This window comes from Papio anubis, chromosome 5 (genome assembly GCF_008728515.1).
Source record: "Papio anubis isolate 15944 chromosome 5, Panubis1.0, whole genome shotgun sequence".
NCBI classification, from domain to species: domain Eukaryota; kingdom Metazoa; phylum Chordata; class Mammalia; order Primates; family Cercopithecidae; genus Papio; species Papio anubis.
In genome coordinates this window covers 168,992,868-169,007,718 of record NC_044980.1, presented here as the reverse complement: position 1 = coordinate 169,007,718, position 14,851 = coordinate 168,992,868, and the positions used below count along the sequence as shown (strand labels likewise).

The 14,851-nt window shown below is 42.9% G+C and overlaps 1 protein-coding gene across 4 annotated transcripts in view; it reads right to left on the bottom strand.

Annotated features, from left to right (window-relative positions):
- Window positions 1–26: 26 nt before the first annotated feature.
- The window catches only part of SIMC1 (SUMO interacting motifs containing 1), a 93,724-nt gene continuing 78,899 nt past the window's right edge, over window positions 27–14,851 (bottom strand). For 2 of the 4 annotated variants that reach the window (XM_009209605.2, XM_021939967.2), the window contains exons 8-10: window positions 8,916–9,072; window positions 8,646–8,730; window positions 27–835 (exon numbers count right to left, since the gene is read on the bottom strand). In XM_009209605.2, coding sequence (XP_009207869.1) covers window positions 573–835; window positions 8,646–8,730; window positions 8,916–9,072 — 505 coding nt within the window. In that variant the 3' untranslated portion in view covers window positions 27–572. The remainder of the gene's footprint in view (window positions 836–8,645; window positions 8,731–8,915; window positions 9,073–14,851) is intronic. The other 2 variants (XR_648787.2, XM_009209606.2) reach the window with 2 other exon arrangements.

Genomic DNA, 14,851 nt, shown 5'->3' with positions numbered 1-14,851 from the left:
TACCCAGAGTCACAGTGAACTTGGTATTTTGAAAAACCATTGCCTTTTTATTGTCTCCTTTTAACATCAAATGTTTTGTAACACACTTGATCCTTTTGTTTCTACCCTCTATTTATTACAAAGTCAAATTAATAGGCAATATAATAGGTCTAACATAGAATGCTTGCATTTCATTAGGGAAAAGTGAACGTCTCTCCTGAAACAGGTCGTCAGTACCTTGAATGACATAATATTGGTGTATAGAGTGGCTTCAGCAGAGGGATTTTTCCACATCTTGAATGAAAATGTTAAACGTGGTGCACACAGTATTAACCTGTTTCAAAAAAAGTATAGATAAATAATTTATTAAAAAATATATATACCTTGTATATTTAAGCCATATTTGAGAATAGGCTAGGATAGGATTATTTAAAAAAAGATACTTATACTAGAGTTAGAAATTACAACCTACTGATTAAATAATATAGGTTTGGTCTTGTAAGATTTTAGCCACTTTTCCTACTTTTGGAGCTTTTAAGTAGTTGGAGATAGAGTTCAGGAGGTATTCTTGGCATTCGGTGCTTGGCAGGCCCTCAGGAGCTGCTCCAGCCCTTTTGAGAGGGCTCTGCGTCAGGGTTCAAGTCCGCAGCATAGAAGAGCAGGAGCTTCAACAAGTGCACTTTGTCTTGGAGTTGAGGGACAAGAGGCTCCCCCAGCATCTGGATCAGGCGGCTGCGGAAGGCCTCAATCTGCTTCTCTACGTCCACCACTGTGATGTCATCTCCTTGCTGGGGTTTGGGCTTAATCCTTTTGATTATTAAGTCCTTTCGGTCGATCACGGAACTCCTTAAGTGTTCTGCAAGAGGGAAAAAGTCAGCTGGGTGCTCTGAACTGCTTTTTATTCCTTTTTTAAGAAGTCTAATTTTGGTAGGTAGGTAGAGTCTTGGCAAAGACTTGTTGACTAGCTACAGGGATACAAGTCGAAGGCTATGTGAGTGCCTGCAGTAACTCCACTTCCAGGAGGCCCTTTGTTCTCAGTTCTCTAGGGTCCTTAAGTTTTACATTAAAGTGATATGGTTTGGATCGGTGTCATTTTTTATGATCACATAAAAAGCGGTCAAAAAATGAAAATACTGGGGAAACAATCAGACATCTTAATCTATTCCATGTTCTAGCCAGTAGTATTTAACATGAGTATGATCATGAATAAACAACTAGACAATCCCAAATTGTCATCCCTAATGTTGGAGGTGGGGCCTGGCGGGGGTGATTTCTCATGAATGGTTTGGCACCATCCCCTTGGTGCTGTTCTAGTGATAACGAGTTATTGTGAGGTCTGGTGGTTTAAAGTGTGTATGTAGCACCTCCTCACTCTTCTGCTCTGGCCACGTAAGACATGCCTGCTTCCTGTTCAGCCATGATTGTGTTTCCTAAGGCCTCACTAGAAGCAAAAGCCACTATGCCTCCTGTATAGCCTGTAGAACTGTGAGCCAATTAAACTTCTTTTCTTTATAAATTACCCAGTCTCAGGGGTGTGTGTGTGTGTGTGTATACTCCTGACCTCAAGTGATCCGCCTGCCTCAGCCTCCCAAAGTGCTGGGATTACAGGTGTGAGCCACTGTGCCTGTCTGTTCCATGTTCTTGTTCTTGTCAACAGTATTTAACTAAGTGTGATCATGAGTAAGCAATTAACAATCTCAGTTATGGGACATTTACAAAATAACTGGCCTGGACTCTTAAAAAATATCTACTATGAAAGACAAGTAAAAGCTGGGAACTGTGCTAGACTGAAAGAGACCAAAGAGTATGACCACCAAGTACAATGCTTCATATTTGACTGTATCCTGGCTCAATCTAAAATCAACCACCAAAAAAGGATATTACTGGGACACTATTAGATAACATGCTATCAAGAACAAGTTTCATGGCCGGGTGTGGTGGCTTCTGCCTGTCATTCCAGCACTTTGGGAGGCTGAGGTGGGCAGATCACCTGAGGTCAGGAGTTTGAAACCAGCCTGGCCAATATGGTGAAACCCTGTCACTACTAAAACTACAAAAAAATTAACTAGGCATGGTGGTGCGTGCCTGTAATCCCAGCTACTCGGAAGTCTGAGGTGGGAGAATTGCTTGAACCCAGGAGGTGGAGGTTGTAGTGAGCCAAGATTGCGCCACTGCACTCCAGCCTGGGCGACAGAGCTAGACTCCACCTCAAAACAAACAAACAAAAAAACAAAACAAGTTTCGTGAGTGTGATAATGCATAGTGGTATGAAGTACAATATCCTTATGCTTAGAGATACATGCTGAACATGCTGAAGTACTTAAGCAATAGAATTATAATGGTGTACTTATCAACTGTTTCAGAAAAAATGGTACATAAATGGATCAATAGGTAAACCAAATGTGTCAAAATCTTAGCAGCTAATGAATCAACGTAAATGGTATATATATTTGGGCGTTCGTTGTACTGTTCTTTCAACTTTACCGTAGGTCTAAAAATGAAAACACTCAAGAAAACAAAAAGTTAAGGCCATCCCCAATAGATTGTAGAAGCATGTGAAATTGAGGCAAATGAGCACAAGGTCACATTAGGCAAATGTATTGAGAGAGTTCTGGGGACTCGAAGACTTCCAGTTGCATATAAGTACACCATCATTTCTCAGTCTCCTCATTTATCAAACGGGGATGATGGCATTTTCACTAGCAGTTATTAAAAGGATTGAGCTACACTGTGTCCAGATTTAGGACACAGAATAAATCATTTTAAGCGGTGTATCAGGTTACATTTTCAAGTAATACATTCAATATGTTTTTTTCTCAACTTTCAGAAGAAATGCCTGAAAAGTAAAATCTCTCAAAACTAAAGTCTGTAATCTGCGAAGAAGTATAGTAAGTATACAACAGCATGTTCAGAAAGTCTGGAAACACAGGAAACAAAGCTGCCTCGAGATGGAAGTGCAAGGCCCTTTCAACATTCAAACAGCACACATCTACTGAGCACCTGCTGCACATCTGGAACTGGCTAGAGTCTGGGGACAGTGGAATTCAGAGCCTTGGGCCCAGTCCTTGTAGACTGATATTCTAGTTGCAGGAAGCCTGACAAGTTAGTCAACAATATTGATTGTAGTCTGTGGCAAATGCAATCAAATCAATAAATCAGATGCGGTGATAAACAGTAACACTGGGGGGAATAAGGGAAGCAGCCCACTCTAGCCAGGGAGGGTCTGTGAGCTGAGTATGGACGGATGAGGAGGCAGCCATGCAAAGGTCAAAGGGAAAAGCAGTCCATGGAGAACAGCAAGAGCAAATGCCCTGAGGAAAAGCATGCCTTGAGAACTAGACAGAAAGTCAGGGGAGTAAGCCTTCTGCCATGGTAAGACGCAGCAAGAAGTCCTTCACGCGTGCAGCCCCTCAACCTGGGACTTCCCAGCCGCCGGAACTGGGTGGAAGCACTGGGGATGCATATACCACATGTTAATTGCATCCATGGAAGGCAATGGAAATTACATTTGATACTTAAAGTGTTTCAGCTAACATAAAGTAATGACTTTATAAATTGAGAAACTGAAAAAAAATCAGAGTAATAAAAGGGAGAGAAGTACTAGATGAGATTGGAAGGTAGGGCAGGCCACATTATAATGTGGAGTTTGGCCTTTGAGAGCAAAACAGGGTATCTATAGACTTAGAGGGTTGTAAACAGGGAAATATGAGCTGTTTCATTTGTGACTTGTTAAGAACAGTCTTAGGAAGAAAAGAGCCTTTTTGTAGACTTTGATTTTCTTAAGGCATGTGCCACTCTGAAAAATATAAAAATGATTTTGAAAGAAGTGGGAAAAAAGTTGACTGAATAGGGTGGGACGGGGATACTTAGAGGGCAAGCAAGAAGCATTTGGAGTTTATTAAATCCTGCAGGAAAGTTAAAGAAGCAAATGTTAGCAGCGCCCATCTCAGCACTGTCTATGGGGGAGGAAACCCTGGCCAGTGGACTTCAGCCCTGCTGGTCTAGTCAGCAAGGCCTTGGATTTTATGCTTCGGTAAGATGAGAATTGTTATATCAGAGGCTGCTGATTACTGTATGAGGACATTTAGCATTGAAAAGGGTTTGAGCCATAATGCCTGAATCAAGATATTTCAGCTGATAGTATTGTTAGTAGTTTTGGATCAATAAAAGAGTTAGCTATTATTTTATCATCCTCATCATCACCATCATCACTATAGGAATCGTGTACCTAATATGTCAAACCTGAGCTCCTGATCTTCCTTGCAGATCTTTCTCCATGTCAGCAATGGCAGAACCCTGGGGGTCATCCTTCAGACTCAGTCACTTAAGCCCTGTCAAAGTTATATTCAAAGTGCTTCTGTCCCATCCACTGCCTTCTCCACTGTCCTTCCGTCCTCACCACACCCTTGTCACCATTACCCCTCCCCTGGCTCTCTGCCAAATGATTCGCTACACATCAGGTAGAGCGGCCTTTTACATTTGCAGATCTGATCATGACACTCCCTTACTTGGAACCAACCACTTTGATGGCTTCACTCTGTTCTAGGAACCAGCTGAATTTCCTTAGCATGGCCAAGATGGCCCTTCACAACCTGCCCCATGGACTACTCTAGTCTCATTTAGTGTTATTCTCCCCTTACTCACTACATCCTTGCCCTGCTAGCTTGTTCTATGTTCCTTGGACTCACTAAGCATCTTTTTGCCTCGAGGCCCTTGGACGTGCAGTTCCTTCTTTCTGGAAAACTCTTGTCTCCCCATTTGCCTGGCTAACACCATTACTTCATGTCTTTATTTATTTTTGAGATGGAGTCTTGCTCTGTCACCCAGGCTGGAGTGCAGTGGCACGATCTCAGCTCACTGCAACCTCTGCTTCCCAGGGTCAACCGATTCTTTCTCAGCCTCCCGAGTAGCTGGGATTACAGGCACCCACCACCACACCTGGCTAATTTTTGTATTTTTAGTAGAGATGAGGTTTTGCCATGTTGGCCAGGCTGGTCTTGAACTCCTGACCTCAGGTGATCCATCCACCTCGGCATCCCAAAGTGTTAGGATTACAGGGGTGAGCCACCGTGCCTTGCCTACTTAACATCTTAGATGAGGTATCACTTCTTCAGGGAGGCCTTCCTGGGTCCCTCCAAAAATAGACTTTGTGCACTTGTACTTCCTTCATAGCATTTACTTTAATTGTAACTATAGGTTACTCGTATGATTATTCATTTAGGACCAACTGATCCTACCTGCTTCTGCTTTTCCCCGTCCATGGACAGGGCTCCTTGCAGGGAGACTGTGTGTGTGACTGTCCTCAGAATGACTGTGACTGACTTCTGTAAGCTATGCTGGCCAGATGAGCAGGATTCAGGAAAAGCATGCATTTGTTCATTTAAGTATTATATGTTCAAATCCCTAGAATTCATACTCATAAACTCCATGACAGGCAGCACTTTGTAATTTTGCAGAGGCTGAAACTTGAGCCACATGGCTATGCAACTGGGGTGGGGGGATTGATTCTCTCAGTTGAAGAACAAGAACATGAGCTCAACTGACAGCCCAGAATCCATGTCTCTGACAGATCTGTTTGAATCCTGGCTCTGCATCTACTTTTCTCTCAGCCTTTGTTTTCCCATCTGTAACCGGGGGGTGATACCTTCACAAGGTTTTTGGATTATATAAGCCAGTGCAGGTGAATTTACCTAATCTCTTTTCCTCTCTCCCTCCATGCTGAGAGTTCCCCTAAACAAAGGGAAAGCTCAGGCTCTCTAATCCCTTCCTTTCTTCTCCCACTCGTGCAGCTAGACAATTAGTGGAGCTAGACAACTCAGACTAATCTCAAAATGCCCTCAACCACATCCGCAGACCACGCGCAGAAGGCAGAGATGAGGAAGGGGCCCTCACAGTAAGATGCTTACTGACTGACAAGGACGCTGACTATTGCAGGGTACCATTCGGCTGTGTTCTTTGCAGGACAATGTTTTCAAACTACTAGTGCTAATTTTCCTCCTTCCCAACTCTTGGACCTCAAAGAAGCTGGAACGAACATTAAGGATAAAATAGCATTGCAACACACCCCATTTATTCTTGGTCAATATATACTGGTCTGAGGCCTTTCTCTCTCTTATCAAAACATAAAAAATATTCTGTAATAAAAGTAGATTCCGTTTCCATCTTAAGTCATTATTGCCCATGATAGGTGTATTCCCTGGGAATTGAAATAGTAAGGAACAAAAAATGTGAAAGGTGAACTTTAAAACAAGCTGTTTAATATTAACCTTTCTGGTACTCTCCAAAACAATTACATAAGCCTCCTTGAGGCTAAGAACACATGGAACTTGCCTTCGGGTCTTTGTTCTGAGAAGGACATGCACCTTTCTTTGAGGGTGCTACAAAATGCACAAACTGCACAACCACATATCATGCATGAACTGGACAACATACTCTTTTGTTTGTTTATTTTTTTTGAGACAGACTCTCACTCTGTCGCCAGGGCTGGTGTGCAGTGGTGCGATCTTGGCTCACTGCAACCTCCGCCTCCCGGGTTCAAATTATTCTCCTGCCTCAGCCTCCTGAGTAGCTGGGATTACAGGACCCCACCACTATGCCCAGCTAATTTTTTGTATTTTTAGTAGAGACAGGGTTTCACCATCTTGGTCAGGCTGGTCTTGAACTCCTGACCTTGTGATTTGTCCACCTCGGCCTCCCAAAGTGCTGGGATTACAGGCGTGAGCCACCATGCCTGGCTGACAATGTACTCTTTTAAGTGTTAGTTACAAGAGTCTGAAACACAGAGAAGACCCTTAGCCTACCTCTGCCCAGGAACACAGGAAGACAGATTCAATAAAGATTAAACACTTAATACTTCTTTCACACTCAAGAATAATCCTTGCAAGTTACATACTATCATCCCCATTCTATAGAAGGAAGAAACCGAGGCCTAGAGACAGTTAGCTGCCCAACACGGAGTAAATGGTGAAGCGGGGATTTAAACTCAGACTTTCTGTCTTAAATCCAGAACTTTTTTTTTTTTTTTAAACGTCTCTACAACAGCTTTGTCAATTCCTGGCCTGAGAGGGTCTGAGGGCTATCTTACCTTCTCAAATGCCATTACTGAGTTAAAATAAACCTCAATATGATCATGGGCATGTGCACTTCACTTATACACTTTTGTCGCTTACTATTTGGGAATAAGTTGCAGACACTGTGCCCTCTACCCTCAGTACTTCAGTATGGATTTCCTGAGGCCAAGGATATTTACTATTACAATCCAGTATGATTATCAAAAATAGGGAATTCAGTATCCACACAATACTGTTATCTAATCTATTAAAGTTTTACCAATTGTCCGAACAATGTACCATAGCCTTGCCCTGCTAGTTTGTTCTATGTTCCTTGGACTCACACAAAGCAACTTCTTGCCTCAAGGCTCTAGGACATGCTGTTCCTTCTTTCTGGGAAACTCTTGTCTCCCCATTTATCATTTCTTTTCTCCTGTTCAGGATCCAGCCTAGGGTCATGCACTGCATTTAGTATTTATGTGCTTTAGTTTCTCTTAAATATGGAAGAGTATCTCAGTCTGTCTTTGTTTTTAAGACACTAGCACTTTAAAAAAGTACAGGTCAGTTATTTTAAAAAAGGTCACTCAATCTGGTTTTGTCTGAAGTGTACTGGCCATTGGATCGCGGTCATAAACTTTTGGCAAGAACATTACATACATTATGATACATCCTTCTCCGTCAATCACATCCAGGAAAAATGCCGGGTTTCTCCCCTAGCAAGTTACTAGTTTTCCTCTAGTAATTAATAATTCATCAGTTCTTCAGTTTTCCCACAGGCCTCATTAATCCTTGGCTAATAAAATCATTCTCATTTGAAGCAGCTATTGTATCATTATCCTGGTCAACATTTACTTTCTGAGGGTTACCTGGTCTAACTCTCCTACATCGTCATTGGTCACTGGCTTCACCTGTGACCTGAGCAGCTCTGAAGAGCCACTTTCATAGACTTAGGGTATCTTACATCTTCTGCAAGATGTACGTGTTCACCTTGCTCCTGATTTGCTCTGTACTTACATCGTATTGACAGATGTTCACAATGTTTACAATGTCCACAGTCATTGAGCAAAGATGCTGCAGTGACAGGCCAAGGGAGGATGCCAGGGGTCTTCAGGTCATTCCTGACTCCTTCTCAGGTTCTGATGACTTCTCTGTTTTTTTTTTTTTCCCTTGAGACAGGGTCTCACTCTGTTGCCCAGGCTGGAACGCAGTGGCATGATCTTGGCTCACTGCAACCTCTGCCTCCCGGGTTCAAGCGATTCTCCTGCTTCAACCTCCTGAGTAGCTGGGAGTACAGGCGTGTGCCACCACGCCTGGCTAATTTTTGTATTTTTAGTAGAGACAGGATTTCACCATGTTGGCCAGGCTGGAGGTTCTGATGACTTCTGCTTACCTACACAACCTTACAACTATGAGGACCATGAATTGTCGGCCATAACAAGAATATGTGAATTCTTTTTCACAGTGGTGACTCCAGCTATGTCATTTCTTATCCCTTATAATAAGTTACATACAACCAAGGAACAATGTCAACAAATTAGAATCTCCTGTGTAGTTATGATTAATACAAATGTCCACTGAGACATCCCACAACTCCACTTGTGAATAAACGCTCCTTACCTCTTAAAACATGTTGATAACTGGACAACAGAAACTGCAGATGCTCAACCAATTCGTCCCAAGTCTGCCACTGGCTTTTATCTGACTGTAGAGATAGTAAAATTGATTGATAATAAATGCCTTCCCCAGTTAAAATTTTTGTACAGTTTTCAATTCACCTTCACAGAATGCTCAAACAGTTGTGTTTTAAGCTAAAATCCTATGGGAAGGGTTCGGGTTTAGAGCAAAGGAAGGTGCTCTAGGTCTGAAATTGAGCAGGGAAAAATGTACCTGACACTTGAGCAGCGACGTAGAATTATTCAGAAAGTAGAGGGCCTGCGCCAGAGACAGAGGCAGGCGGGTGGGTGTCTCGCAGCTGTGGAGGAATATGATCTCTAACACTTTGCAGCGCAGAAGGTGGCTTTCCATGGTAGTAAAGAACATCTCTCTGTGTGGAGAAGAGGAAGAGGGAGTTAACCACAACTGTGCTTCAGAGAACATAAGCCATGATTCACCCTGAATGTACAACATTTGTCCTAAAAAAGACAGTTAAGAAGGAATACCATGGAGGCCTACAGAATCACAAAACCTGTGGAAAGGGTAGAAATGGGTTTGTTGGATTAGCAACGGCTAGAATCAGGAAAAAGTCTTTCACATTTGACAGAGACAAGTTTAGGATACATTAAAAATAATTACTACACATTGTAACTATGAGAATTCATCATGAGAATATTTCTGAATGCCTATGATGTGCCAAATACTATTTGGCACAACAAGGAATATTAAGATAAATAAAAGAGGGAACCACTCTCAAAAAGCTGATAGTTAAACAGGGGCAAGGGGTACGCAAAAGGAACTTAAAAACGTTCAGGGCAAGTGTGCTCGTACGCAAAGTGCTAGTGGTGCTCCAGAGATATACAGAAGAGAGAGCACATTTGGTCAGGGGACTGGAAGTGGCCTTCCTATGGAGGCAGAAGCACTCGTGAGAGTGTTCTAGGAGGGGCAAAAAAGGCTCAAGGCAGGAGGTATTTCTTTCTCTCTCTCTTCTCTCTCTCTCCCTCCCTCCCTCCGCCCACCGCTCCCTTCCTCCCTCCCTCTCCCTCCCTTCATCCCTCACCCCACACCCCGCCTTTCTGACAGGTCTCACTCTGTCACCCAGGCTGGAGTGCAGTCGTGTGCTCATCACACACTGCAGCCTCAATCTCTTGGGTTCAAAGTGATCCTCTGACCTCAGCCTCCCAAGTAGCTAGAACTACAGGAGTATGCCACTGTCCCGGCTCATTATTTTTTTGTAGAGATGGGGTCTCACTATGTTGTCAGGGCTGGCCTTAAACAATCTTCCCACGCTGGCTTCCCAAAGTGTTGGGATTACAGGCATGAGCCACTGTGCCTGGCCATAATATTTTTTTATCTGAAACTATTTTCTCTTCTAATTTTTATGCCAGGGCTTGCTTTATAATCTGCAGATGGTAAACTCAGAGATCTACAAAGGACAAGGACACAATTTCAATATATTCAACACACTAGGAACTGTAGATAGAATTACCTATAGCAATTCAAATTAAAAATTTAAAAACAAGGCCAGGCACAGTGGCTCACGCCTGTAGTCCTAGCACTTTGGGAGGCCGAGGCGGGTGGACTGCTTGAACTCAGGAGTTCGAGACCAGCCTAGGCAACAACGGTGATACCCCGTCTCTACTAAAATACAAAAAATTAGCCAGGCGTGGCAGTGTGTGCCTGTAGTCCCAGCTACTTGGGAGGCTGAGGCAGGAGAATCGCTTCAACCCAGGAGGTGGAGGTTGCAGTGAGCCGAGATCGCACCACTGTACTCCAGCCTGGTCAACACAGCCAGACTCCATCTCAAAGAAAAAGATACAAAGAAAAAAGAAAGGCCAACATCTAGATCCAGCCTCAACACAGTAACTGTTTTGGACTTTCCTTTCTGTCATCCAGAGAAAATACAGAAAACAACCATTTTCAGGCATTGGAGAACTTCCTACAAAGGACTGCGATTTTTTTTTTTTTTGAGACAGAGTTTTGCTCTTTTGCCCAGGCTGGAGTGAAGTGGCCTGATCTCAGCTCACTGCAACCTCTGCCCCCAATCCCCAGGTTCAAGCAATTCTCCTACCTCAGCCTCCTGAGCAGCTAGGATTACAGGTGCCCACCACCATGCCCAGCTAATTTTTGTATTTTTAATAGAAACGTGTTTCACCATGTTGGCCAGGCTGCTCTCGAACTCCTGACCTTAGGTGATCCACCCCCACTGCCTCCCAAAATGCTAGGATTATATGAATGAGCCACTGTGCCCGGCAGGACTACGATTCTTGAGAGAAGGGAAACAAAGGTGGCAAACTTCATCTACCTCAGATTTCTTGCTGGGGACACTTTCTAATGAAGGCAGAGGAAGGTGTGGGTCCAAAATAGAAGACAGTGGGCTTCTTGGGCAGGCAAAACAGAGACTGGAGTTTAGGACAGCTGAGGTGTCTGGAACTCGTGTCAGAGAAGAGGGTGCTCAGGAAATGTGTGTAAGGGAACGGGGAAGCCCCAAAAGCCTGGTGGAGAACAGCTACTGGGGGGCTGCAAGCTGACTGGGAATGCTGGAGATCTCAGAGTGCTGAAAGATACTGGTGTTTCAAGGAGTCAGTGTGGAGAGATCTCACGGAATATCCTGGACATTCAGTTGAGACCCCAGAAAGACTAAGCCTCAAGAATGTAGCTCCTTAGTAAGGGCTGCTGTGGACCCATCCTCTCAAATCCTAGAAACACGCCTCGACAGGAAAAAGCTAATCTGCCAGCAAATTAACTGCCTGCCAGAATAAAAGTCAATACTCTTTAAAGAAAGAGCGCAAAATCCAGACTCTCAACAATGTAGTGCCCACAATGTCCAGCACACAATAAAAATTAGCAGACAAGTAAAAAAAGCAGGAAGATGTAATTCATAACCAGGAGCAAATGTCCACAGAAACACCAGGAGGTGATACAAACACTGGAATTAGTTGCGAGGGGCTTTTAGACAACTATTATAACTATGTTCAAGATTTTCAAAAGCAAGCAAGTAAATTAAGATGTACATAATGAGTGACTAGATGAAGACCTGCAGCAAAGAGAACAAAAAGGAACCAAATGTCAACTCTAGATTCTAAAAATACAGTAATGGACTTAACAGCAGATTGGGCACCGGGGGAATAAAAGGAACAGAGATTTTAAAGACTATTGAGAGAGAGAGAGGGAGAGAGAAAACAAAATAAATGAAACTAAACAGCAATAGAAAACATAGAGCCTCAGTGATCTGTGGAACAGATCTATATGTACACTTAGATTCCCAGAAGATAAGAGAGGTTAGGGCAAAAAAAAAAAATTAAAAATATATATTTAGGCCAGGTGCGGTGGCTCACACCTGTAATCCCAGCACTTTGGGAGGCCAAGGTGGGCGAATCAACTGAGGTCAGGAGTTCAAGACCAGCCTGGCCAACACAGCGAAACCCCATTTCTACTACAAATACAAAAACTAAACTGGGCGTGGTGGTACACACCTGTAATCTCAGCTACTCAGGAGGGTAAGGCAGGAGAATCACTTGAACCTGGGAGGTGGAGGTTGTAGTGAGCTTAGATTGCACCACTGCACTCCAGTCTGGGGGACAGAGTGAGACCCTGTCTCAAACAAAACAAAAGAAAACACCAAAAAATCCCCACAACCTGGATGACTCACCAGGGAATTATGCTCAGTGAAGAAAGCCAGTCCCAAAAGGTTACATACCAAATGATTCCATTTATATCATTCTTTTTATTTTTATTTTTGAGATGGAGTCTTGCTCCGTAGCCCAGGCTGGAGAGCAGTGGTGCTTGGCTCACTGCAACCTCTGCCTCCGGTGTTCAAGTGATTCTCCTGCCTCAGCTTCCCAAGTAGCTGGGATTACAGGTGTGTGTCACGATGCCAAGCTAATTCTGGTTCCCTTTTTTTTTTTGAGATGGAGACTTGCTCTGTTGCCCAGGCTGGAGTGGAGTGGCGCGATCTCGGCTCATCACAACCTCCACCTCCTGGTTTCAAGCGATTCTCCTGCCTCAGTCTCCCAAGTAGCTGAGATAACAGGTGTATGCCACCACGCCCAGCTAATTTTTTTATTTTTAGTAGAGACAGGGTTACACCATGTTGGCCAGGGTGGTCTTTAACTGCTGACCTCAAGTGATCTGCCCACCTTGGCCTCCCAAAGTGCTGGGATTACAGGTGTGAGCTACCACACCTGGCCCTGGTTCCCTTTCATGTAAATTGGAATTTAAAAACAAAAATCTGGGTATGAGGTGTGCTCCACTACTACTAAGATATAATTGCTTCTATGCTTTCTCAGTGGGCAGAGGTAGGAAACATATGTATGAATACACACATACGTATGTGTATATATAATATATGTAAATAGGCCAGGCATGGTGGCTCACGCCTGTAATCCCAGCACTTTGGGAGGCCGAGGCGGGTGGATCATGAGGTCAGGAGATCGAGACCATCCTGGCTAACACAGTGAAACCCCGTCTCTACTAAAAATACAAAAAATTAGCCGGGCGTGGTACTCGGGAGGCTGAGGCAGAAGAACGGGGTGAACCTGGGAGGCGGAGCTTGCAGTGAGCCGAGATCGCGCCACTGCACTCCAGTCTGGTAGACAGAGTGAGACTCCATCTCAAAAAAAAAAAAAGAAAAAAAAATATATATGTATGTATGTATGTATGTATGTAAATAAGCCCTCACACATCTACATCTATTCCTATATCTCTCTATATTTATTAGAAACCATGAGTTCATACTGATACCTCCAATTCCAATCCAGTACCACAAAGTTCATTCTATCCTTTCCCCTTTTCATATGTGTAACTCTTTTCTCTGACAGTGAGAAACTTGGTTCTCAGCATCCACAATATATTTATATGTTTAATCCTAGAATACACATAAAATAGTTTTTGAATTGTTTATCTATATCTCTGCAAAAAAGAAACCTACTAACTAGAGTTCATTTTGTCTTTACCATTATGACATTTAGTCCAAATATTGTGTTTTAAGTGACTTTGACACAGACAGAGAACAGATTAGTGTTTGCCAGTAGCTGGGTAGGATGGATGATTGTGGCTATAAAAGGGTAGCACAAGGAATCCTTGTGATGATGGAACAGTTATACATCTTGACTGCAGTGATGGTTATATAAATCTACACATGTAATAGAACTAAAAAGAGAGAGCTTCACACAAATGACTGCATGAGAATGGGTAGAACTGAATAAAGTCCTGGATTGTACCAATGTAAATTTCCTATTTGTGATATTGTACTATAGTTACAGTTCTCCTTGTATTTGGGGGAGAACAGTGTAAAGGACACACAGTACTTGTAAAAGGTTTTGCAATTTCCTGTGAATCTACAATTATTTAAAATAAAATAAAAATAAAAAGTTAAAAAAAAGTTACCTGGGCTTGTCACTCCACCCCTTACCCCATTTTTATTGATTAATTACCAACAGGATTTTGCTGTGTTGCCCAGGCTGGCCTCATACTCCTGCGCTCAAGTGATCCACCTACCTGAGCCTCCTGAGTAGCTGGGACTGTGGGTGTATGCCACCATGCTAGCTCTGCTTTATTTTATTAAAGTACAGTTAGGTTAACTTGTTTCTGTTTGTATTCCATTTTTGGTACCCTGTGAACTTGATTTTTTTTGAGTATGTAAAACATTTAATTTATGCCCAGTGTTCCATTATTGGAACGCTAAGCTTGTGAGAGTTATTTGTATCCTACTGCTCAAGGTCATTGCCAAGGTCTGATTTTTCACATAAAAAATGTGCAATCTCAGGAGTAAGTGGTTTAACATGACTCTAAGAAGTGTTTATAGGCACACAAAAAGGCATATTCAGGGAAGTGTTTACCACTACCACCACTGCCATCATTACCACCTAGTCCAGTACCTTTTCTCCTTTTTATCCCATTCCCACCCATTCTCTATATGTAAGCAATTTTATTAGTCTGTGGCTTACCTTAACTTTGTTTCTTTTTTAAACAAATGATCAGAATTGTGTGTATTTTTAATTTATCCTTTTTTACAAAAAGATATGTATATTTAATATACATACTCTTGTATTTTGCTTTTTAAACTTATCTTAGAATTCAGTTCACAGAAGGCTGCGTGTGGTGGCTCACACCAGCGTTTTGGGAGGCTGAGGTGGGCAGATCACCTGAGGTCAGGAGTTCGAGACCAG